Source organism: Thunnus thynnus, chromosome 11 (assembly GCF_963924715.1).
Source record: "Thunnus thynnus chromosome 11, fThuThy2.1, whole genome shotgun sequence".
NCBI classification, from domain to species: Eukaryota; Metazoa; Chordata; class Actinopteri; order Scombriformes; family Scombridae; genus Thunnus; species Thunnus thynnus.
The window spans coordinates 19,534,731-19,558,808 of record NC_089527.1 but is presented as its reverse complement, the minus strand read 5'-3'; the positions used below and the strand labels follow the sequence as shown (position 1 = coordinate 19,558,808).

The following is a 24,078-nucleotide window of genomic DNA, read 5'->3' as shown; positions in this document are numbered from 1 at the left end:
GCGGAGATGGTTAAAACCAGTAGGAATGTAGTATTTTGTGTTCATGCTGTCATCAAAGAGAGGCAACAGATCCACACACACAGACATTCCTCTCTACAAAATACTTCAGCACACTGTTAATAACATTAAAATATGAAAGGAAACCATTAAAGAAGAAAAGCTCTGATGCAGCAGATTCTATTTTTTAATGCTGAGCTATTTAGCTCACTGATTTTAATGTGGGCCCAATGTAAGCAAAGTGTTCTGTTAGCCATATGATGCAGGAAAAGTTAAAAAAAATAAAACGAAAAACTTACAATAAACATTGCATCATAGTGGAAAAATCATGGTCAGGATGTGAAAGTCTGATAATAGTTGCATTTATCTTGAAAGTGGAGAGTTGACAATCAGAAAACTGGTAGAATCGTGTGGAAAAGGTGGTTGAATAATCAGGTTACTCTGAATAAAAGAGACTGAATAAAGCTGAATTAAACTAAAACGTAATTAAGTCATTTGGCTTTGAACAGATCAAACCTGTCAGAGGCGACAGTGGAAGTCAGGCCCAGAGCATCAAAATGACTAAATGGCCTTGGATATATCTGTGGAAAGTACTCACTCTTCTGAGCTGTGTTGTGTCATATCTGGAACCAAAAACGACAACATGTGTGGTTCCCGTCCGTAGATAACCTTTGTAAATTATATATACTGTTATGTCTCAATTTGGTGATTAATGCAGCATCGGTCGAAGATAATGTAATCAGAGAAACCGTAATTGAATGGGTCAGCGCGTTGGTTTCCAGAATCCTCCAATTGCTAAGAGAGTTCTTAGCTCAGCTGCCAGGTTTTAGACAAACTGTTTCACAGGATTATTTTTGGAAAACCAAACCCTGTATCTTTAATGAGGCTTAATTGGTTTGCGTCAGAATTATCTGTGGCTTGTGATCACTGTCCCAGTCAGGAGACATGACGCTCTGGACACAGACATTAGGCTCCGGACACTCAATGATATTGATTTAGTCCCATCACTGAGTGGGCAGTCTACATACGTGAAGGCTTAATGTGCATGTGTACAAGGACTTTAAAGAGCTAATTGAATCTCAGGTCCCCTTAATGTGATTTAAAGCTGGATTCTGTAATAAAATATTGTAATTCTATACCATCTGCATGGCTGAGTGGTGTTAGATCTTAACACTGGCACGATTTGCAGTCTGTGTTGGTATGCAGTGTCTGCTGCTGTTCAAAACAGAGCCATCATCAACCCAAGTTACTGTGAGGTTGCTCTTCACATCACAAAATCACTGTCATTCCATGTTACTTTCCATCCAGGATTTTTATTCTGCTAGATAGCTGTTGACAGAATTAAAAACTCTGGATGATCTGCCATCTTTACCGTAGCTTGAGCTTTGTTTCAGTGACACTTTAGAGGCCAATAAAGTGTGGATTTCAGCAGCAAATGTTGAATTTACTATTGACCTCTATGTTTTTGGAAGACTACATTTCTGACAGTGTTAGAATCACCATGACTGATGTTTACTTAATGGTTGATGCTCATGTATCAGAAAGGCCATTGAGAGACTGGGGCCATCCTCTGCCATGATATCTTCAATTCTCCTCAAACATGCATACTTTTTTCTAAATGAATTTCATTCAGTTGAAATGGAAAAAAAGCAGAGGTGAACAATTGTCTTTTGTTCCATATCGTGTTTCTGCACATGTTGTTTGCAGCATGTACAGTATGTACTGTACATATAACACGCTGTATCTTAAGAGAGACAAGGAAAAGAGGAGTGAACACACTCCTCCTCTTGTACATTCTCAAAAGACTCACACTCACAGTGAAATGTGTTTAACAGATGTTATCCTGTACATTGTCAGACATTCAGGAGCCACCATGTAATACAGTGACGGCAGTAGAGGAGGCTGAAAAGTGTGACCTTGATTCCCAGCTGTTTGCTTGTAGGTTATCTGTGAGATACATGAGCTAACTTCAGTGTGTACCCTTTTTTTGTGTGAGAACAGGGGTTTGAATTCTGCTTGGTGTTATAGCTGCGACAGTACTGGTCTATATATAGATGGGTCTGCAACCTGCCAATGGCTCCTACTTTATCTGCTCACCTCTTACTGTACCTGTGAGTTTTTTCTACCACTGAAAATTTTCTAGTTGATATAAATCGAGAGAATAATGGATGAATGGATGACATATTTAGTAAAACATTAATGGGAACTTCCCTGTAATGGATTTCAGTTTCCTTTAGTGTTGCCGACCCTTCTTCGGAGCATCTCTGTTCATTTAGCTTCAAAGCAAATTATTTCCATGTGTCAGAGGTACTGACAGCATGACATGACAGCGTCGTGTGTCGCTACAGGATTTAGAGCTGCATTTGATCTGGCGCCAGACTTAAGAACCTCCTGCAGTTTTTTGGTCCTCCCTCTCTGCCTCATTTCTGTCTCACTTTCCTCTGCTGCTGCTACTGCTGCTGCTGCATTGTGGCACTCCTGTGGACTGCGAGACCTCAGGGCAGGACTCCCTTCTCACACAATCACACAAACACACTGCCGCTTAAACACACACACACACACACACACACACACACACACACACATACATACACACACACACACTTTGAGACACTGATATTCCAGCACCTATCCCTCCATGCTGTGCAATGCTGCCCACCACCCATATGCACACACAATTACACAAACACCAACACGCTCTGGTGTGGCCCACTCTCCTCTCTCTGCCTCATCTGTCAAGCTAAAAATAGCCCCTCACTTAGGAATCTCTCAGACACCGCTCATGCTTCGACTCTCCTCTCATAATGGTGCACTTCCTGCTCACATGCTGCTGAGCATCACTCAAAAATGTCACAGCACCAGACAGATCCATCATGGCTTTTTTTTTGTGCTTTTAATTCTGCTGCGATGCCACTACATGTCCGTGGAGAGGAGGATGTTTTTGATTTGCAAGGGTACTCAGAAAAAAAAAAAAGCGCCATTGTGGCAGAAATTGCAGTCTCTTGAAGTCAACTGTCAGCTAACAGATTGAGTGTGTGTAATGGTGAGGGACGCTGACTCAGACAGCGGGAACTGCCAGGAGGACTGTTGTGTTCAAGGTGAAGCCGAGGCCTTGCAATCATTTATCACATTAGGGCTCATTGGCAGCTTTCAAGACAAAGTTTCTGTTCCTGTTATGTGCGCTGTTTCTCAACCAGAGATCTGGGAAATGTGAGGAAGAGACAGTCATGACTGTCATTCCGATAACTCTACTTTGCAGCTTGTTATGACTATTTATTTACATGTTTTTGATTATTCATCTTAACAGATGCAGTCTTGCTTGTGCAGCCTCTTCCTGTGATAATTAATTATCCACGGGAGTAAATGGATCATAATTTTCCTGAGGGCAGGCCACATTTAAGATCTCCGCTCTGCTTTTGAGATGTCACGGGAGTATTTGTGCGGGCTGATCCCGGCACAGTGATGACGAGTGTTAAAATAGCCAGCCTAAGCTGTACTCACCACTAGTTTAAACCACAATATGTGAGTCAGAGATCGCAAAAACAAACCAGACCAACAGATGTCTTTTTATTGTCGCTGCATCACATCCTTGCATCCTGACCACACACAAATCTCTGCTTTTTCAGTGACTTGCTGTCTTCAGATTATGTTGAGATCCACTATGAGGACGGCAAACCTGTTCTGTCAAAGGTAACGTTTTCTCTAGTTGTGACTAAAATGTTAAAATACATGTTTTTTTTCTTGTTTTTTCTGGTTCAGTGTGGTATCTTCATACAATGTGTCCTGCTGTTTCTATTTTATACAGTCATGCACATCGCCCGTAAAGCAAAATGTACAAATACGCTTTGTCTCAATGGAAACACAAGGAAGGGACAGATGTAAGCGTGGATGTTGGGAAGTGTTGTTTTCCTGTGAATCAGCTTCTTTGTGATCTTTCGGTGTTAAACCTTCTACAAACTGGCAATCAAATCGACACAACCAGGAAACCTTCTCTTGCACACTACCAGAAAGAACACAGTGTACAAGAGGAAGAGTGGCAGTGATAGATTGAGAGAGATAGAGAGATAGGGCTTTCAACAGAAGGAAAGAGGAGATAGAGAGAGAGAGGGGGGAAAACAGGGCTGGGAATGAGAGCTGGCTGCTGCTGCTGTTGCTGCTGATTCAGGTAGAGGGATGGGCTGGGCACACTGTCGCTGAATCAGCAGGGTTTTTTGCTCCCCTGCAGCCTCCTGCTGGAGCTCTGGTCACGTGACGGGGGAGAGAAAGCACTCTGCAGTATCAGTGCAGCGTGGGATGGGTGAAGTGAGAGAGAGGGAGAGAGAGAGGGAGAGAGAATGTCCTCTACTCACCCTGCTTCTGACAGCTGAGTCACAGATAGTGCCAGCAATGTATTAACTCACCGTCTTAACAAGCATGACTCCCTGCAGGAATGCATTGCAAATACGGCAAACTGGCATCTGTGAGACAAGCTGTTACATCCTTAGAAAATTCTAACTTATAACAATTAAGTAAAAACTGATGAAAGCTGAGTGATTTGTCAGTGTATACACAGTTCTATGTGTTGTTTTGCCAGTAGCAAAAGTGTTGGTTCCGCCCAGGGTTTGCTGTGATGCATTAGCACTGCCTTATCTTCCCTCAGGGCGGTGAGCACTGTTACTACCATGGCCAGGTGAGGGGGAACGATGACTCCCGTGTGGCCTTATCTACCTGCAACGGGCTGCAGTAAGTGAACAGCAGAGTTCTGCGTAATCGTCTTCAGAATGTCTCTGGATACACTCATCTCTGCTCCCCAGCTCCTATTGACTCAATATCGACTGGCTTCTCTCCCTTTTCTTCTCTCTTTGCTGTGCAGTGGGATGTTTGACGATGGAGTCTATGTGTACCTAATCGAGCCCTTACAACAGACTCATTCAATCGTAAGTTATTTCTGTCACAGACAACGAAAATATGGATCACACAGATATTCTGCCCTGCTACACACGTAACGTTGCCTTCTGACGCATGTGCACGACATTCACTGCTTTTTAGTTTTTCAGCTAAGGATATCCTAATGACTCCAAGGATGTTCCTGTCTGTAGAGGAAGGAGATGAGTCATATGAGATAATGATGCAATGTGGCCTGAGTAAATGCCAACATGCAATTGAGTAAATATGGTTATGTTCCAGTATTTGCAATGTGGACATTTTGATTTGGATTTTTTTATTCATTGAATTAATTCTATTGCAGTAATATATACCGGCAAAACATTCAATATATTTATTTACACAATTTTGACTTCAGTTCGTTAAGTGATATTAAACAAGTGCTTATGTTTTGTATTATTACTGTTAATATCACTATTAGTGCTGGACGGTACATCAGGAGGATATTAATAAGGATTTTTTTCAAGCTGATGTTCAAAGCAGTGAACTGTGTTTCACTGTTATGCATTATATGACACTAGACTTTTCAAATGTGTTAAACAGAAGCTTCAATAACAATTTGTTAATAATTAGTTACAACTTCCTCAAAATTATTAATTTGTACAGTATCATATGATCATAACGATCAAAAGTCATTAAAGGAATAGTTTGGACATTTTTGGAAATACATTTGTTAGCTTTCTTGCCAGGAGTTAGATGAAAAGATTGATACCACTGTCATGTCTGTACAGTAAATATGCCAGGTGTCAGCTAGCTTAGCTTAGCATAAAGACTGGAAACAGCCATCCTGGCTCTGTCCGAGATTTTTAAAAAAATCTGCCTGACAGCACCTGTAAAGGTCATTTTTGACATGTTATATTTCAGACTTGTTCTTGGAGTTACACAGTGACTACCAGGAGTCCTGATGTCACTGTGAGGTTGCCAAGCAACCAGCGGAGACTCTACAGAAACAGTCTGCAACATGTTGTTTTTACACTTCAGTTTTTGTATAGATTAAACAAACAAGATATAATATTATGATGAGCAAGCTTTAGAGGTGCTGGTAGGCTGATTTTGTTACTTTTGGAGAGAGACAGTAGCTGTTTCTTGCTGTTTTAATTCTTTGTGTTCTGCTAAGCTAACTGGCTAATGGCTGTAGCTTCATATTTAATGGAGAGATATTATAGTAGTATCAATCTCCTCATCTAACTCTCAGCAAGAAAGCTAATAAGTGTACTTTAAACATATTATTTAACATTATTTAAAGAACAATATTGATTATTGTCCAACCCAAAGTAGTAGCGTTGCTGTCATCACCATTGACACACACATTTGTTTTATACATTCATTTGCTGCTGTGGGCAAAGTTAAATCTCACAGTTTCCAGTGAACACTGTCCTTCCCCAGCACCTCTGCCCCAGCTCCTCTTCAATTTTTTAACACTTGATGGCCTCTTCCCCCACAGGATACAGCTGCAAGGCCTCACAAATTAAGAAGAACAGCCACCCTTCAGTGGAACAATGATTCAGAGGAACAGGGTGAGGGTGTCCGTCACTGTCATCTATTACTTTACATAACCTCACCCCCCTTAGACCAACACCACACCTCTGTTGACCCCTGACATTTCCTTCCACTTTCGTGTGTCAACCACACAACTACGTGCAAGGCCATTAGTAGTAATCCCTGAGGTTTAAGCGAAGGACACATAGCCTGACAGGAGTCAAGAAAACACATTTTTATTGTCAGTTACAACTTAACATTTTATGATATGCAGTTTTGGTGAGTTAAAACATGAAAACATCAGAGGAATACATTTTACAGTGGAATAAATATAGTCAAATTGACCTAAAGGTAGTTACTTTCATAAAGCCTGAACTGTTGTGGCAGTTCAGTTCTATCATTTCATCTTCACTCTAGACTAGCATGTTTAATTAATTTAACACAGGGCTTCATGGGAAATTTAGTGAAACTATTTTGGAATTTCGAGGGGAAAAAAATCACAAGAAAAACACATCCCTGTGGAACTGAACCCATGACAATGTACAGTGGCATAAAACCCACTTGTAAATACACAGTATGTGTGTTGAAGCGGCACTGTTTCCTTGTGTGTGTTCGCAGTGGAGGAGGAGCAGCTCTTCTCAGAGCTGGATGACTTGTCCTGGCTGAAGCGCAGGAAAAAGCGAGCAGTAAGTGTCTGATCTCAACTCTCTAAAGTAATGCAGCAAAGTTTAGTTCACCCACCCTTGATTTGTCATACAGTGAGTTTAATGAGCGTAGAGCTGTATGTATAGTCTTGTGGTTGTACCAGGACTCCAAAATATGCAGTTGGAACCACGGCTGATGGTCTGTGGCTTTATTTTGCAGATGCCTCGCAGCGTATTTGAAGAGATGAAATATATGGAGATCATGATTGTCAGTGACCACAGTATGGTATGTGTTCTTATTCAAAGCAGCAATATTAAATGCCTGTGACTGGCTTTACCTTTCCATACTACATAAGTGGTAGTCTCATATTTATAAAAGCTCATCAATATTTCAGATCCATTTTTGCCTTTTCCCCCCTGTCACTTCTTCCCACAATAGGGAGTTGTGCCTCTGAATCCAGTAGAGTGAGTGTGCGGCACTGTGTGTGGGTGTCACTCCACCTTATTCATCTTTGCCTTGTTTCCTTTGCCTTTGTCCCTGCAGTATAAACGACACAAGACCAAGCAGCACACAAGGAATTTTGCCAAGTCAGTGGTGAATCTTGTGGATGCTGTGAGTAAGCTCTTTAGTTACCCTTTGAGAAATGTTGAGTGTATGCTTTACATACATATAATTTTTTTTTTTTTTTTTTTACAAGCCATGCTAATGATGTGGTTCTAGGGATGGTAATGTCAGTTGGTCAGCCCACTGCTTTGGTCCAGACTGAATAACTCAACATGATAACCACCAGTTTGTCAACATTTGACTTCTGGTTTATGAACAAATGTCTACAAAACTTGACTACTACTCAGCATGACACAGCTGAACATCCTCATGTGTCACAATGGAGAACGCCTCTCGAACCCTCAGTCAGCCCTGTAGTTGTCTTATTGTTAGCCCTTATTGTGCTGGTGTTTGCTCTGTGTTCTCGTCACGTGTATTAACACTCCTCTTGTACCTCCTCGCTCCCAGTGTGTTGCATCCCCTCGTCTGTCCTCCTGAGACAGTTCAGACTCTAATTCACACCCAGTGTTGTTCTCCTGTCCCTGTACTGTTCCTTCTGTCTCTCTCTGCCTCTCTCTGTCTCTCTCTCTCTCTCTCTGTCTGTCTTTTTTCTTCCTTCCATTCACTGCACGCTTCAATGGCAGATCTTCAAAGAGCAACTACATACTCGTGTGGTGCTTGTCGCTGTGGAGATCTGGACAGACAAGGATCAGATACCCATCAGTGTGAAGCCACTGGAAATGCTGCGAGATTTCTCCAAGTACCGGCAGCAGAGCATCAAGCACCACGCGGATGCTGTGCACCTTTTCTCGTAAGTTCACAGTGCTCTGAGAGCCCGGCTGCAGCCAACCACAAAAAGTCAAAAAACAATGGGCATGTGGCTTATATATGTAGTATATTTATGGTGCTATAGTACTGGTATACTACCAACATTATACCTGGTAGTAGACCTGAAGCACCACGTCTTCAGGAGTGAATATTAACATTAAACATTGCTTAAGATAGCCCAGTGTGTGGGTTTTGAGAGGTGTAAAGAAATTGCATTTGCATTGAGAGCTGGGGACGCACATGACCAGGTGGAAAATGCGAAATAAAACTTAAGTTAAATAGATGTTTTTCACAGCAAACATTCTGATTCGTCAAACACAGGTGTAACAACTGTAATAATTCCTGCAGCATAATAATTGCTGTAAAAGGTCATTAATTCCACCTGTGCTCTTTTCTTTTCAAAATGTGTGCTGTGAATGTGATTCATCTGGGAATTATAAAAAAAATGAGTTCTGATGATAGCAGGCAAGCAAGATTCAGTTTAGTAAGATTTATTCAGACAGCAAGACGACATGTAGAGTACAAGAAGGACAGAGAATAAAAGAAAAGCATTAACGGGCATTTTTTTACTCGCGCATCCGAAACAAATGAGAAACTTGTGAAAAGAGACATTCAATTTAGGTTCTTAAACCTGAAAAACAGATTTCTTGGCTACAGCTTGGGGCTGTAAACACAACACTAATATATTACACCCTTTAAGTTGATGTTGGCAGAAGGAACAACGTTAGCATTCATTAGGAGTCATGTCTCTGGCCACCTGACTGTAAGTCCAATATTGACCCTCCATTTAACTCTGTTTTGCTCTCACCCCACCTCTGAGGGAAATATCTGGCTCTTTGGCTGCTAAATGTTCCACTATGTTCATTAGCTAGTTGCTCACTTTATCTGTCTGCCATTTGGGCAGGTAGGTCCACTGAAAAAAGCTGCCTGCTGTGGCGAAAAATGATGACGATGATGAAAAATGACAGGGTTGTGGATGAACCAAAACAGTAAAGTAACAGGCTGTAAAATTAAATAAATGAGCTGAAAGTAGCTACATAGAGCTGTGGGGAACTGCAGAGTTGGGTTATAATTCTTTGTTGGTTCATCCACATAAAATCTTTACACACAGGTAGTCAAGTGATAATGTGTTAGTATAAAATTATTGATTATAGCCATTTTGAAGGCACTACACTCCCATACAGGTGTTTTCACTGACCCTTGCTAGCTATGGTGGGATTTATGTGATGTCACCAAATTGATAATAATGATAACCCTGTAAGTTTTCCCATCCTACTAGTGCAGCTGTTACTCAAGCACAGGCTGTACACAGCACTGACGAGAGGTCTAGTCTGGAAACATAAGTAAGCACACCTGTGTGATTGGACTATTGTTGTGTAGGGGCTGTAATAATGGTTGTCAATAAAATTCATTTAGCTGCTTTTGTTTACTAGTTTCACTAATATTTTACCTGTTTACAAATTAAATCAGTTCATGTGTATTTTATTGTTTTTAACTTCTAAAGGGAGGCATAAAAAGTTTGGAAACCACTGATCTGATCATCTGTGATATTTTTTTATCTTTTTTCTTCTCAACTCTCTTGTAGAAATGTGACCTTCCACTATCGCAGAAGCAGCGCAGCGTACTTCGGGGGCATGTGTTCTGTGAGCCGTGGCGTAGGCGTCAATGAGGTCAGATTTGCAGTCGGACATCCAGTATCACACTGTTCATGTATCACAGAGTGTGGCTGCAGGTGAGTAATCTCTGGTCTCCGCTGTTCCCACAGTACGGCGCCACCTGGTCCATGGCAGGGTCTCTATCCCAGAGCCTGGCTCAGAACCTGGGCATCCAGTGGGACCCGGCATCCAAGAGAAGTATACATGAAATACACATTTTTCTGTTTTCTTTTCTTTGTTTTTTTTTATATGTTGTTGCTTCACATCTAGTATAAGTGAGTCAATGAGGGCAAATTGCAGAGCTAAAACCACTTTAAGAGATCACCCAGGTCACCCAAATCATTAAACCATATTGACCCTAGTGTTATTAAGGACCCTGTCTTATCCCTAAAAAAATTCGTTAGAGCCAATCCAATTCTGGATGACATCTAGCTTTGTTTTGCGGAAGCTGAATGCTCTTACTTTAAGTTGTTTTGGAAAAAAGCATCTGCCAAAGTAATTTGCTGAGGTTTTGAGATATCCTTCTACTATTATTTTATTGTTCCCGATAAAATGGTTTGTGGTTTAACTTGATTAATTCAAGACATTATTGTTTAAAAGGCACTTTGCTTTTGAATTTTTCAAAATGTCATTTTCAGTGCTTTGAGCACCAGAAATCCAATTAACCCTCACTGTACTGTGATGACAGCAGATATCTTAAAACTTCAGCAAATAAACTAAATCTGCTGGCATGATGTACGCTAAGCATAAGGATGTTGTTTTATGTTTTCTGTGAACCAACCTGTGACCTACTATAAGTACTATAGTGGTCATAAGACATTACATTTTTCTGTAAATTACATGTGTTGTCTAGACATTTGGATGTCTTTAGGTATTTAAAACAGCAGATGGCGCCTGTAAAACAAAAAGGTGTCTTCTGATTGGAGCAAACTGTCCCTTGAGTTCTGCAGTGAAAAGGAGCATCAGATGGAGAGACAGAGTGATTGTCTGGGAAAAAATGTCTCTAATGAGGCCAAGTTGAAGCTGGAGAAAGACTCATGCTATCAGTTTTAACATAGTGGTGTGTGATGAGTTGAGTCATCAAGCAGCTGTTTATCACGAGCTCAAAAAAATGGTAAACTATGAGAGAAAATCTTTTTGTGGCCCCAGAACTGGCAGAGCTTTACAGGAGAGTGTGAGTATGTCAGTGAAAAATAAAATGAGGCCTTTTAACAGAGTCATAACTACATTCAAAGCTTTGGAAATCAGGTGCTATGATGGTTGATGATTGTCTTTGAGATGAGAAAGTGGCAATACAATCACGTTTAACATTGTAAATTGATTATTTTTATTGATTTTCTCCCTGTTAATTTAAATGCGATGATACATTTCAAAGATGTTACTGTCAGTCTCTCACAGTATCTTCAAAAGTCTCCAAAAACAAAAAAAGACCAAGAAAGTCTTTAAATATTTAATCTCTGTCTCTGTTTTTCTGCTCTCTCGTTCCTGTTTTCAGAGGAATGCGGTTGTGCTGACACGTGGTCTGGCTGCATAATGGAGGACACTGGGTAATACACACACACACACACACAGGCACACACAGAAAAGAGAGAAATAGTGGAACAATGACTAATGCTGATTTTATGTGCCCTAAATAACGTAGCTATTACCACTCCTAAGAGTGTGGGAGTGATGTTATCACTGTGTCAAACTGCAGAACTGGTAGATAAATGTTTTTTGCCTGTTTTTCGAAATGTCCAAAAGATGCTCTAGCTTATGGTGACTGGAAATCTCGTTAGCTCATCAGAATCACACACATGGAACTATATTTGTAAAATATCTGTTTGAGCATCACAGATATTTTCTTCCTCTACAGAGTCCAACACTCACGGAAATTCTCCAAGTGCAGCATCTTGGACTACAAAGAGTTCCTTTTGAAAGGTGGAGGCTCTTGTCTGTTTAACAGGCCGACCAAGGTTAGAGGCCGACAAATCTCCTCCTCTGTGTGTCTGTCACAACTGTTATACATCACACATGCCTCCTGAGTCCTTTTACACTCTCTTGACTTTTTTTGGCAGCTGTTTGAGGCGACTGAATGCGGCAATGGATTTGTAGAGGTGGGAGAGGAGTGTGACTGCGGAGCCAGAGCAGTGAGTTGCTTTTCGGTTCACTAAGTCACGTCTGTTTGTTGTCGTCACGTTTGTTCAGATGGGTGAAGCTAAGGTTTATTTTCAGGAGTGCTACAAGGAATGCTGCAAGAAGTGTTCCCTCGCCAACGGGGCACACTGCAGTGATGGTCCCTGCTGCAATAACACATGTCTGGTATGAGCTTGGTCTATTCTTACTTTTGCATAATATATACATTAGAAAATACAGATATTAAATTATGCTTCTGAAATCCTAATTAAGACTCTTGTCTTCTCTCCTTTTCCTTGCCAGTTCTATCCACGAGGGTACAGTTGCCGCTATGCTGTGAATGACTGTGACATCTCAGAGACCTGCTCTGGGGACTCTGGACAGGTGTTCTAGTGTAGCACTGTTACATGTGTTGTTTTTTATGGTTTCAAACTGTTCATCTTTGCATTCTTTGCATATTGAAGAAAATGTGCATGGTTAAGAAGACGTCTTGTGTTTGTTTACAGTGCCCCCTTAACCTTCATAAACAAGACGGTTACTTCTGCCAGATAGACCAGGTAGGAATGATGTTTGAAAACTTTTTATTGGTCCTAATTGGTGCAGTCATACAGCAGAATAGCAGTTCAGGAGCAGCACACAGAGAGTGTCTTTTTTTATTTTTCCTCTGTGTCTGAAGGGCCGCTGCTACAATGGAGAGTGCAAGACCAGAGAGAACCAGTGTAAATACATCTGGGGATCAAGTAAGACTAATATACCTTCACACATCAAGTTCAAATCACTCTTACGAGTGTAGTGTATGAAAAGAGGCTCTGGTAGTCAGTGCTGTACAGTTCACCTCCTCTCCTCTCTTCTTCTTCTGTCCCCTGTGCAGAGGCTGGAGGCTCGGAGAAGTTCTGCTATGAGAAGCTAAACACAGAGGGCACAGAGAAGGGCAACTGTGGAAGGGATGGAGAGAAATGGCTCCAGTGTAGCAAACAGTGAGTTTCAAGAGAGGATATTGCACAAAATTAAATGAAGTATGGTATTTCCTTTATACATGTCAGAACAAAAGTACTGTCTATAGGTTGACCAACTGAGTCCAACTCTCTTAACACATCCATGTTAAAAGACACTTTTGTCACCATGTTTCACTGTCAAGTCAATTTATGTACAGAGCAAATGTGCAGAGAAATTTAAAATCCAATAACAGTAACACAAAAGATTATAGCAATCATTTACTTATTAATAATTAAGAGAACTCAAACGCAGTGTTAAAAAGATGGGTCTTAAAGGATAAAGCTATTCTATATTTTTCTTATTGTCAACAAGCTAACAAAGTGCTGTAAACAGAACCGTGTTCCTGTGCATGCACAGTGGCATCTGCCTTACACAGAACTACTCTCCTGAGACTGAAAATGTGAGTTGAAACATTAGTCTTTGGAGCCGTTTCTAAACAGACAACTGTGACGGTAATCTTCAGAGCAAGGGAACATGTCATCCAGAGCAGTAGTGTGGCTCATTGATGTGTTTTTTAGTAGTTTTTGTTTTTGGACAACAACAGAGGTCAACAACACAAAGGAATATGATATATCAGGCTCTGGATACACAAACGATACTTGTAAATAGGATCAGTTCATTGTTAGTTTGGCTCTGCACATGAGATTTGTTGACAATAAGAAAAATATAGAAAATTGCCAGCCATATCTTTTAAGGAGGGATTTAAAAGTGTTGATAGATTGGAAAATCAAAATGAACATTCAGTGGAACTCTATGTTTCTCTCTGCTTGTCTTTTACAGTGATGTGTTCTGTGGTTACCTGTTGTGTACCAACATTGGCCGCAACCCACGCATCGGAATAATGAAAGGAGAAATCACTCCCACCTCCTTTAACCATCAAGGCAGGGTGGTAGAATGCAGGTAAACGCATGTTTACTATATTATAACACTTGATCATGTCCTGGAAACTTATAGAACATTACTACAGTCAGTATTTGTACCTGTCCTCAGTCCTTATCTTTCTCCATTTGTACCCTCCAACCTTTCCTTACAGTGGTGGCCATGTCCTTTTGGATGATGAGACTGATTTAGGCTACGTGGACGATGGGACTCCCTGTGGGCCGTCAATGATGTGCCTTGACCGCAAGTGTCTGCCCATCCAGTCACTCAACATGAGCACTTGCCCTACTGGACCTAATGGACACGTGTGCTCTGCCCATGGGGTGAGTCCTGGTGTAAACTAACACACTATTTACACTTGGATCATTATGCCTGTATTATCAGTTCTTTCCTTCATGTAAACAACAACAGAAACTCTTCCAATTGTATGAAATCTCCTGACTCTTGCTTCTGATTTACAAACTGGAAAACATGGCAGCTGTTCTGGAAACAGCCACCAAAATCCACCAAAATCAGTTTCTAAATAAAATTGAGGTAAATAAATAGGTTATGCATTTATTTTAATATCTGTAACACCTTGTTAAAGGATTTATTCATAAGACTCAGGAGTTTGACAGACATGTCATCATCAAAACAATCCCCATTGTTTGCTAACTTGCTGAAGTATGTCTATATTATTTTTTCAATTAGTGAACATAGTGCTAGATCCCAACTTATTCCCTACTTATCACTTTTTTCATTGGGCTTAAATCTAGTGTTGTGTAGCCATAGAAACTGTGGTTCCTTGGCTTCATCCACTATTCTGTAATTCACACAGTTTTAATGAATTCCACCTGTAGAGTAGCTCTGTTATAAGAAAGGTTTGCATAATTAAAATGCAATTGTAGAGCTGGTACAGAATTAATCTAACCGAGTTTTCCTTTCTTTGCCCTTATTTTTATTTATGCAGTATGATCATCTTTACACTGTACGAAGCATTTGTGTGGAAGCCTGTATCTTCTGTTAAAAACCTGGATGATCAATAACTTTCTATACACACCCAATGTGAAGACAGCTGCTGGGAGTGGTGCCAGTGGGGATGGCTCCCAAAAATAACCCTAATGTACCAGCACCTCTATATATAGCTCCTCCGTTCCCCTCAACACCTCATCTATTTCTGTCTGATCCGTACAGGTGTGCAACAATGAAGCCACATGCACCTGTGACACCACCTGGGCGGGGACAGACTGTAGCATGCCTGACCCGCCTAAAGAGCCTGAGGCCACTCAGGACGAAGGACCCAAGGGTCGGTTTCTACCTCTTTCAACGTCTGGCATCTGATAGAATGAATAACACACAAGTTTTATGTGCACTCATTTAAACTTAGCCACGATGCACATCAGCAGCACCGACATATATACAGTATATAATGTATATGTTGTTCTGCAATACTGCGATGTCATTCTATATACTCTGAATACTCTGAGTCAGCACAGATTCTTAGACGTCAGAGAGTACGGAAGATCATTTCAGCTGCACAGGTGTACTGGGGTCGTAAAGATTTTCCATGTAAAATGGCGACTGAAGGAGAATATGAAAGCAGTGATACATTTGTTTAGTTTGATTCAGCAGATGAAATGGACGCACTGTCCAGCTTGTACACCTGATGCTTTGAGTACAGGGGAGGGTGGGGAGGTGGTTAAGGAGGTGGGAAGCGTCACAGAGAGAAAACCGTGTCACTTCATCCATGACTCTGAAGCGGAAGCCTGCTGTTTGTTTTTGACAGGGTGGTAATAATGCTCCTTTTCCTTCTGCACAGTGAGCGTGGCCACTAACAGGCTGATAGGGGCAGTAGCAGGGACCATTCTGGCCCTGGGGGTGATTTTTGGAGGCACAGGGTGGGGAATAGAGTAAGCATCTTTAACCCTTTCACAGCTCTTCCTCTCATAGTGGTGCCTCAGTGTGCGGGCGGTCTCGTGAGCCGGCCTGAGCCCGTGTGTGCGTCCCGGTGGCTTTGTGTTTTCTTGTGTGTTGGTGATGACCATATAATTGTCATGTGATTGGATGTTTTCAGTGTCGTGTGATTGATTGATGGATTCCTCCTCCTCCTCCTCCTCCTCTCCTGCCACTTCCTGTTGTTCCCCATTACTACAAGCCTCTTTCTCCATCTTCCCTCTTCCTCTTCTTGTCCCTTTTCTTTCTCTTATTCTTAGTCGTTATGTGGTTGCTCCTGTGATCCTCTCCTTTCTGGGGCATGTGGGGCATTTAGATGGAAAAACAGTCCTGAGAAGTGTCCAGTTAGTGACCTGGCTTGCCAGTCAGTGGTAGGCTGTGTGGTGACTGGGACCCCTAAAAATATTTTCTACCACTCATACTGCAGGCCACATATACATATATACATACAGTGATGGATACCCAGGGTCTAGTCCTCTGCACAACCTTAATAAAAAAAGACCACTGATAATCACTACCTCAACTGACACCAGATAAATGTAAATATTCCCAGGGCCTTTACCTCATTGTCTTCACGTTGCACACTAAGGGGGCTGAAAAGCATGCAAAATACAGTCTCAGATTCAGATTCATTTTACTGTAATAGTATACTTATGGTATGTTTTCTGTTCCATGTGAAATCGTCTCTGTATAGTTACATGTTATTGATACATTGAGTGAGTATAGAAACTCATGTCTTTTTCCCCATAACCCTTTACAGGTCCTAGTGCCACCAATCTAATAATAGGCTCCATCGCCGGAGCCATCCTTGTGGCTGCCATAGTGCTGGGGGGGACTGGATGGGGCTTTAAGTAAGCAACACGCCGCATGCCTCTCCTGCTGTAACTCTAGCATCCCTGCTGCTTCTAGACACCAGGGTTTGAGCTCCTGCTACAGAATATGGACCCCAGACTGAACAGCGCACAAACATAAAGCTTTTTAAATTGAGTAATCTTTCTGAAAAGTCTTGTTGTGAACACTGGAAAGCACATGCCTAACACGTGTCTGAAATGCTCAGCTTCATCCAGTGTATATTTGTTGTTCTAATTAAGAGACTGTATGTGACATTCAGGGGTGTAAATGTGTTAGGGTGATTTGGAAAGACACCAATTGGGGGGTCTTCTGTGGATCTGTAGTAGAACCTCAAACTGATTGGACGGGCAGAGCTCAATGCTTGACATGCATGTTCAGTGAAGGATCTTATGACAGTGACGCAAAACAGAGGGGAAAGTACTTTTAAGAGTTAAATGGTTACAAAAAGCTTGTGTATGCCTGTATTTTTTAAGTTAAAATCTCATTTCCCCTCTGAAATCCAAAGATAGACCATCTAACATACCTCTTTGTAGCCAGGAAATGTACTTTATTGTACAATAGTTTATGTTGAATATGTTCCAATCTACCACTGATTAGCCTGCTGTCTTGAGCAACAGGGGTGTTACATCTTTTATCTTAATCTAAATAGGCCTAAGGAATAATTGAGAAACACAATCCTGCAGCCACCAAAGCATGCCAAATAGCAAAGCATCATGGTTGTCACAAAAAAGAAAACGAAAAGAAGGAGATAAAGAATAAGAAACAAAACATTTCTGCATGTTGACTTCTTGATTTGGAGGAGGTCAGTTCATTGCACAAAGGCTGAGCCGAACCCAGAGTGATTCGGTCCAGGGTTGTCGTGCTCTCATCGCTTCCATGATCTTTTTCCCAATCCGTTACTGTTTGAGGGTGAGACTTTAAATGGAGTGGTGAGAGAGAGAGAAGCCAGGACCGTTTTTGTTTGCCGCAGCCTTTGTGCCATGGCTGGCCACACCCACCTGGATGGCCAGGCTCCGCCCTAGAGCAGAGCAGGACTCTCGGACCCGCCCACACCAGCTGCCATTGCTGCCTGCTTCACAGACCTGGTACAGACACGGCGCATTGCACTGCATGAACCACGCACAGCAATAGTGCCACCTTCAACTGGCCTACTATTGGAACAGGTGCATGACAGAGTGATAGAAGCCCCACAACAAGCCACAGTACGGGGAGGTTATGCATCACTCCTGTTGTCGTATTTGTTGTTGTCCCACTGTTGTGGTAGTATTTATCGTTGCTGCTGCTGCTGCTGTGGTTGTTGTTGATGTGGTTGTCTCCTCTTTCCCTCCTCTATAGAGTATATTGTATGTTAGCTCTCTCCTCCCAGATGAATATGTTTTGAGTGGAACTAATGTCTTTCCCATCAAAACTGGTAATGAGACATGTCTCCTACACTTCACCTTGTAAACTGATGTTGCACGCACAAGCCAGTTGGCAGTTGTCTGCAAGCAGGCAACAGGGGATATTTACATTCACAGACCTTCAAAATTCATATTCTGGTATCAGCTTTTGTGAAAGTAGAAGTTTGTTCTTTTGCTTAATGAACCTGGTGACAGTTTTCATTGATGTCACCTGACACTGGTCTTCAGTATGGTCTTGTAATAAAAAGAAAAACAAGTTTACCATACTGTGCATCATCATATACTGAGATATGAAAGTTTGTGAATATAAATACCCCTGTCTGCCTCTTTGCAGACCAGGCTGTACTGGCCAACATGGACCAACCTTTCCTCACTCACACATCTTCAGCATTTTGATCTTGAAATCCTCAAAAATGAAAAATTTTCATTTGCCAGAACTGTTTACTCGTGAGTCGACTATTGTAAACTGAAGAGATGAGTGCGGTTGCTTGTCCAGGTTGCACTTGTCATGTTTACAGATGTGCTAATAGCTGATGCTGACACGTGTTTCTTGTCTCCCTCATAAGAAATGTGAAGAAACGGCGATACGACCCCAACGCCACAGCCATTTAACCCAAGGAGAGATGGTAATCAGAGATGGACTCCTTCAAGGCTTCCTTTAGTGGGCTACCTGACAGCTGGACTGCACTTATTGCTGCTGATCTTTGGCATTAGATTTACTTGAAAAAGACATAGAGGACATTTTATCAAATTCCATCGTAGTGACATTAGAAATGCAGCCTTTTCAAACTCCACTTCACCCATGTAACGCCCACCCCCACCCTGATCTCTAGAATGACAGAGCTCCTCTTCCATTCTTTAGTGCCAGTGCACAGGCGTTCAGGCGGAATCCACACCACTCTCTCACCTGGCATGATTATCCGCACAAAGCGTGCTGCTTGCTGGCCCCTCTGGCATGAAGAGCCCTCCCCGCAGGGCTCTGCATGGCTACGAAAGCTATGAATATACTGCAAAAAAAAAAACATATAAAGAGAAAAAAAATGCAACGCAGGGAATAACCTCATTAAAAAGCAAACTCTGTGGAAAACGTTTTTATAGATGATTACGAAGCATAAAAAAGGCTTCATGTGAGGACCCGTAAGGGCAGTGCAGACCACATAGTGAATGCACACACACAGGTTGCAAAATTGTACATAAGAGAGGAGTTCAGGTTTGGAATTTAACAGCATATTTTACAAGGACATCAATTGCTTTTGTTTTTTATCTAAGCATGTTGTATAGCGGGTGTTTTTGGCAATGTTATTGAAAAAACTGAAATTGTGATTCGGGCCAAAATCGGAACCGCACGCTGCACAGACTGCGAAGGTTACGCAGCTGTGGTGTCGAGGAGAAGCATGTCAGTTCTAGAGGGATTCAGACTGAGATCAGGACAATTCAACGTCACAATATTGCCCCAACCCCCCCCCCCCCCCCGCCCCCACCCCGCAGTGTTTTCAACAGTGACTCAAAAGCCAAAGAACCAATCACCCTGAACATATGGATGTTGTTGCACACAGAGCACTTTCCCCTCTGTCTGCAGCCAGTGGTGCCTCTCCTACTGCTGAGGGCATGAAGTCTGTCCATGCAGGCGCTCACCTGTCCAGCCAGGTCTCACTTAACAGTCCTCATCAACACCCACTATACCCAGCTTAGCCTTTTGCTCTCATAAACTCTTAGTAGAAGTCAAGTTCAGCTCTACTGGTAACGCTGCATGCAATCACTATAGTGGGCTTATAATTCTATATGGGAGCCCCCAAAAATCCGCAAGAAAAATATGCTACAAAAGATAGGTGCATGTCAACAACAAAACATTTAACTTTTATTTACTATGCAAAGAGAGATATTGCACAAAAGTATGGGTAATAATGATATCAACATAGACATGGAATTACAGAAACCTCCGCTAATCAGCTAAACTTTTGTATTTGGCCACTCCCACGTCTCGTTTCATTTCGCTTCAACGTACTCAAACTACGAATGGACAAATATAAAAAAGAACTGGATTAATATTTACAACGAAAAGCGAGAGAGCACCTTTTCTTTTACATTTGTGGAACTGAAAATCATTTTTGTGTGTTTTTTCATCCAATCGATCTGATATTTTTAATCACACACATGCACACAAATACACAAACACACACACTGTATGGTGCCTGTACATATTGAGGCCTGAACAGTTTCCTTGTGCAGGGCTATTATTTCCAGTCCAGCTGATAGTTGGTGTGTTCCAGGTGCTGCCATAGCACTGGCATTGTTGTAATCCTCCATGTTACTCATCGTCTGGTGTCCCTCTCTCACTGCATCATGTACAGTTGGACCGATGAATAAACTACAGACAAATTTTATCAGAGCGTCTCTGTCTCTTTCTCTATCAAATTCTCACTTTACTTTATTTATCCTGTGAAGCATAACTGCTATATGACAAATATGACAGCATTTCAGTGTAGCTGACTTTCTGATTAACTTTTTACATTTACATTTGCTCTGCTAAGACAAACATAAAGCTACATCTTTATGAATTAGTATAGACAATACTTATATATTTCACTGTTGCATATATCACTTCACATATATTGTCCACAGATTTATTCAGTGTTATTCGTTAGAAGCCTTTTATTTTTTCAGGGTATTATTGACTATTCGTTCTTAGTACAGAAAATACGTCTGTCTAATCTATATAGATTAGATTAGAAGAGGATATCTGTTCTTTCTTGAATTCAATTTTTCTGTTTTCAAAACAGGACCTGTCTGTTACAACTAAACTAATTTAACATTTGGCAAAACAATCTCACCATTAGGTCCATTCGGTAGCTGAATTTATTCTGACCTTGTGGTGACTGTTTTGTCAGCTGCTGTTTCCTAAATCAAAAATTAACTTTCAATCTCAACTTTTTTCTCTCAGCTGTACAGAAGTGGGAATTATGGGATAATGGAAAAATCTAAAATGTAGTGTACCAGTAGCACAAGTAGACAAAAGTTGTATAGTCAACAAAACACAGCAACATGTCAGCTAATATTAGCCACCATAAGCTACTGGTCACACCAGAACAAGTGTACTGAACTGAGTCACATTGTGTTTTATTGCATGTAAATTAAACCTTTATTTGTAAAAGAAAGAATGTGTTATTTCTTATTCAAAAATGACTTAAGTCTCACTTTAAGATAACATGGATAAAGGTCCTTAAAGTGTTGTGGACATTTAAAATGTCATATCAACTAAACTCTGTCTGCTGAGGAAGATCATATGTTACAATTGAAAGCTTAAGAACAGTTATCAAGCTCAATTAACTTTTTGTCACAGAATTTAAAATGTTTGTAAACAACAGAAAAAAAAGAAAAATACATTTCTGCCTAAAAACATCTTACTATTCAGTAATTCAAACTTTTAAAATAGGTGCAACATTTATGGTACTACAGATTCAAAGTTTAGCGCAGAAGTTCTCAGATCCTTCACTTAAGTAAAATTACTAAAACCACAACGTGAAAATACTCCAAAAGTCCAGCTTTCAAAATCATTCTTAAGTAAAAGTGCAGAAGTATTATCAGCTAAATGTACTTAAAGTATTCAAATTAAACAAATGTTCTGGAGAAAATTGGCCCCTGCCACTGATATATAAATTATATTATAAGTTAATACTGATGCATCAATGCTCAAGTAGCATTTTACTGTTTGCAGGGTTGAGGTGGAACTAGTTTTGAATATTTCATATAGCTTACAAGTCCAGTGGTTCCCTACCTGTGGCTCAGTGTATTTTATAAACATATTTTTTATGTAAAATCTTGATCTTAAGCATAATTAGCAACTATAGCTGCCAGATAACAAAAGTATTGGAGGTCAAATTACATTTGTCTGTCATAACATTTTGATTCAGTCCTGATTGGTGAAGGAATTACGTGACATCACCTTTTCTTGAGCTAAAAGAAAGAAGAGCATTGGCACACAGAAATCTCTCATGTCAATTAACCAAAACTCTTCTAACTTTGGCAGAAAATTATGTGTTCATAGGACCATATCATTAAGAAGATGGTTGAGAAAACTCAGTTTTGATGATCTCTTACAGTTTCAGTAACAAGATTTCACACTCTATCCAGGGGGACTCCAGTAAAGCATACTAAATCACATCGAGAATTAATTGGTTGCTTGTGCTACAAAACCCTTAACACTCCACAAATCAATATAAATATTTTCTATAGGTCTATTAAACAATGGATTAAAGGGTTATAACATGAAGATGGTCTCTCTCTAACAAAACCACAGTGAATCAACCTACTCTGCAGCTCTGCAGGGTCTTTCAGTCTGTTTCAGATAACTATCTTGATTTTCACCCCTGCAGCTCTGCTCTCACCAGCATTGTTTATGCAGCAGGCAGCTGTTTTCAGCAGTGATAATCAGCACGCTAGCTGCCTGAAACCAAACATCAGACAGTTATCAACCAGCTGGTGAACATAGTGGAGCATTTAGCAGATAAAGAGACACATATTTCCCTCAGGAGTTGGGGGAGAGAAAGAGCTAAAAGGGGAGTGAATATTGGACTTACATTCATCAGGTTGTCTAAACATTCTGCTGAATGTGTTTCCATTACTTTTATATAACTGTTCCAACCATTTATCAATTGTTTATGCATATAATTTTAGCTTTTTCAATTGTTTAAAGGGTGGATACATTATTGTTTGAGTTTTTGAGGTTTTTATGTCATTCTGTAGCTTCATATTAGTGTTCCATATGTATTCAAATCTGAAAATTCAAATTTTGATCAAGGTACGTATGTTTTAGCATCAAAATGCCATTTTTCCAAGCCCTTCAAAAAACTATTCCCCATGTAACCTGATGTAGGTTTCTGCATGATGATGTTGCTACATATAAACTGATATAAACCCCCTAGCCAGTAGCCACAGAGACGGACTGAGCACTCACTGTTGCTCCTGCTCAAAGCTTTAAAAATGAACTCTGAGCTCTTCTCCCACCAGTAAATGGTTCAGGATCAGAGCAGAATCCCGTGTGACTCACAGGTGTTATTCCTCCCAAAGCTCCAGCTCTGCTCCCGGCTCTCTCCTCCAGAACTCACGACACTCAGCAGTTGTCTGTCCCTCCGCTCCATACGGTGCATTTATAAACATCTCATGTACTCAGACTCAGCGCTGAAACATTGCTCGTAGTATATCTGGACAATTTTTCATGCTCTAACATACAGCGAGCGAGTATGTTAGGAAGAAACTGTGAGTGGACTGTGTGTGTGTGTGTCGGGGCATCAGTGATAAATAAGTGGCTACTTTTTGTTAAAAGTTTTAACTGTTTCAACTGTTTATTCATTACTTTTACATAACTATTTGAGCTGTTTATCCATTACTTTTATATTTGAACAGTTTATCAATTATTTTTAGCTAAGTGTTGCTCTGCTCACTTGCTAACTGGTTTTCATGCACTCTCAATTGCAACATGTGGTGTTAGTCATTCTCTTGAATGAGCAATAATATTAGGACTTTTCAATACAATGCACTCCAGTACACACACGCACACACACACACACACACACACACACACACATATATAAACACTGATCTATATGACGTTGATCAGTGTGTGGAGAAAAAATCTCTGTACACACGCCTTAGAAATGTTCTTCCCTCATAGTGCAAAACTAAAATTATTTCTCATTTAATAATAATAATTTGTTCTTTCCAGCCTCTCTTCCTGTCTAGAAGCACCGTAACATTACATTTAAGTTTATAATTTAGGCCTTGCAATGGAAATTGTCATAAAGTCTACTTTTTTGCATCATCAGAAGAATGAGTAA

The 24,078-nt window shown here is 40.7% G+C and overlaps 1 protein-coding gene across 3 annotated transcripts in view; it reads left to right on the top strand.

Moving 5' to 3' along the window:
* LOC137192722 (disintegrin and metalloproteinase domain-containing protein 23) overlaps positions 1–20,628 on the top strand; it is a 30,636-nt gene extending 10,008 nt beyond the window's left edge. The window contains exons 5-27 of one of the 3 annotated variants that reach the window (XM_067603614.1): positions 3,624–3,687; positions 4,637–4,719; positions 4,850–4,913; positions 6,365–6,437; positions 7,018–7,085; positions 7,264–7,329; positions 7,588–7,656; positions 8,232–8,398; positions 10,001–10,085; positions 10,181–10,268; positions 11,566–11,617; positions 11,926–12,025; positions 12,128–12,199; positions 12,285–12,371; positions 12,489–12,569; positions 12,692–12,742; positions 12,862–12,925; positions 13,057–13,162; positions 13,962–14,081; positions 14,215–14,383; positions 15,234–15,345; positions 15,859–15,949; positions 18,811–20,628. In XM_067603614.1, coding sequence (XP_067459715.1) covers positions 3,624–3,687; positions 4,637–4,719; positions 4,850–4,913; positions 6,365–6,437; positions 7,018–7,085; positions 7,264–7,329; positions 7,588–7,656; positions 8,232–8,398; positions 10,001–10,085; positions 10,181–10,268; positions 11,566–11,617; positions 11,926–12,025; positions 12,128–12,199; positions 12,285–12,371; positions 12,489–12,569; positions 12,692–12,742; positions 12,862–12,925; positions 13,057–13,162; positions 13,962–14,081; positions 14,215–14,383; positions 15,234–15,345; positions 15,859–15,949; positions 18,811–18,856 — 1,978 coding nt within the window. In that variant the 3' untranslated portion in view covers positions 18,857–20,628. Of the gene's footprint in view, positions 1–3,623; positions 3,688–4,636; positions 4,720–4,849; positions 4,914–6,364; positions 6,438–7,017; positions 7,086–7,263; positions 7,330–7,587; positions 7,657–8,231; positions 8,399–10,000; positions 10,086–10,180; positions 10,269–11,565; positions 11,618–11,925; positions 12,026–12,127; positions 12,200–12,284; positions 12,372–12,488; positions 12,570–12,691; positions 12,743–12,861; positions 12,926–13,056; positions 13,163–13,961; positions 14,082–14,214; positions 14,384–15,233; positions 15,346–15,858; positions 15,950–16,752; positions 16,844–18,810 lie in introns of all 3 variants that reach the window. The other 2 variants (XM_067603613.1, XM_067603615.1) reach the window with 2 other exon arrangements.
* The last annotated feature ends 3,450 nt before the right edge of the window (positions 20,629–24,078 follow it).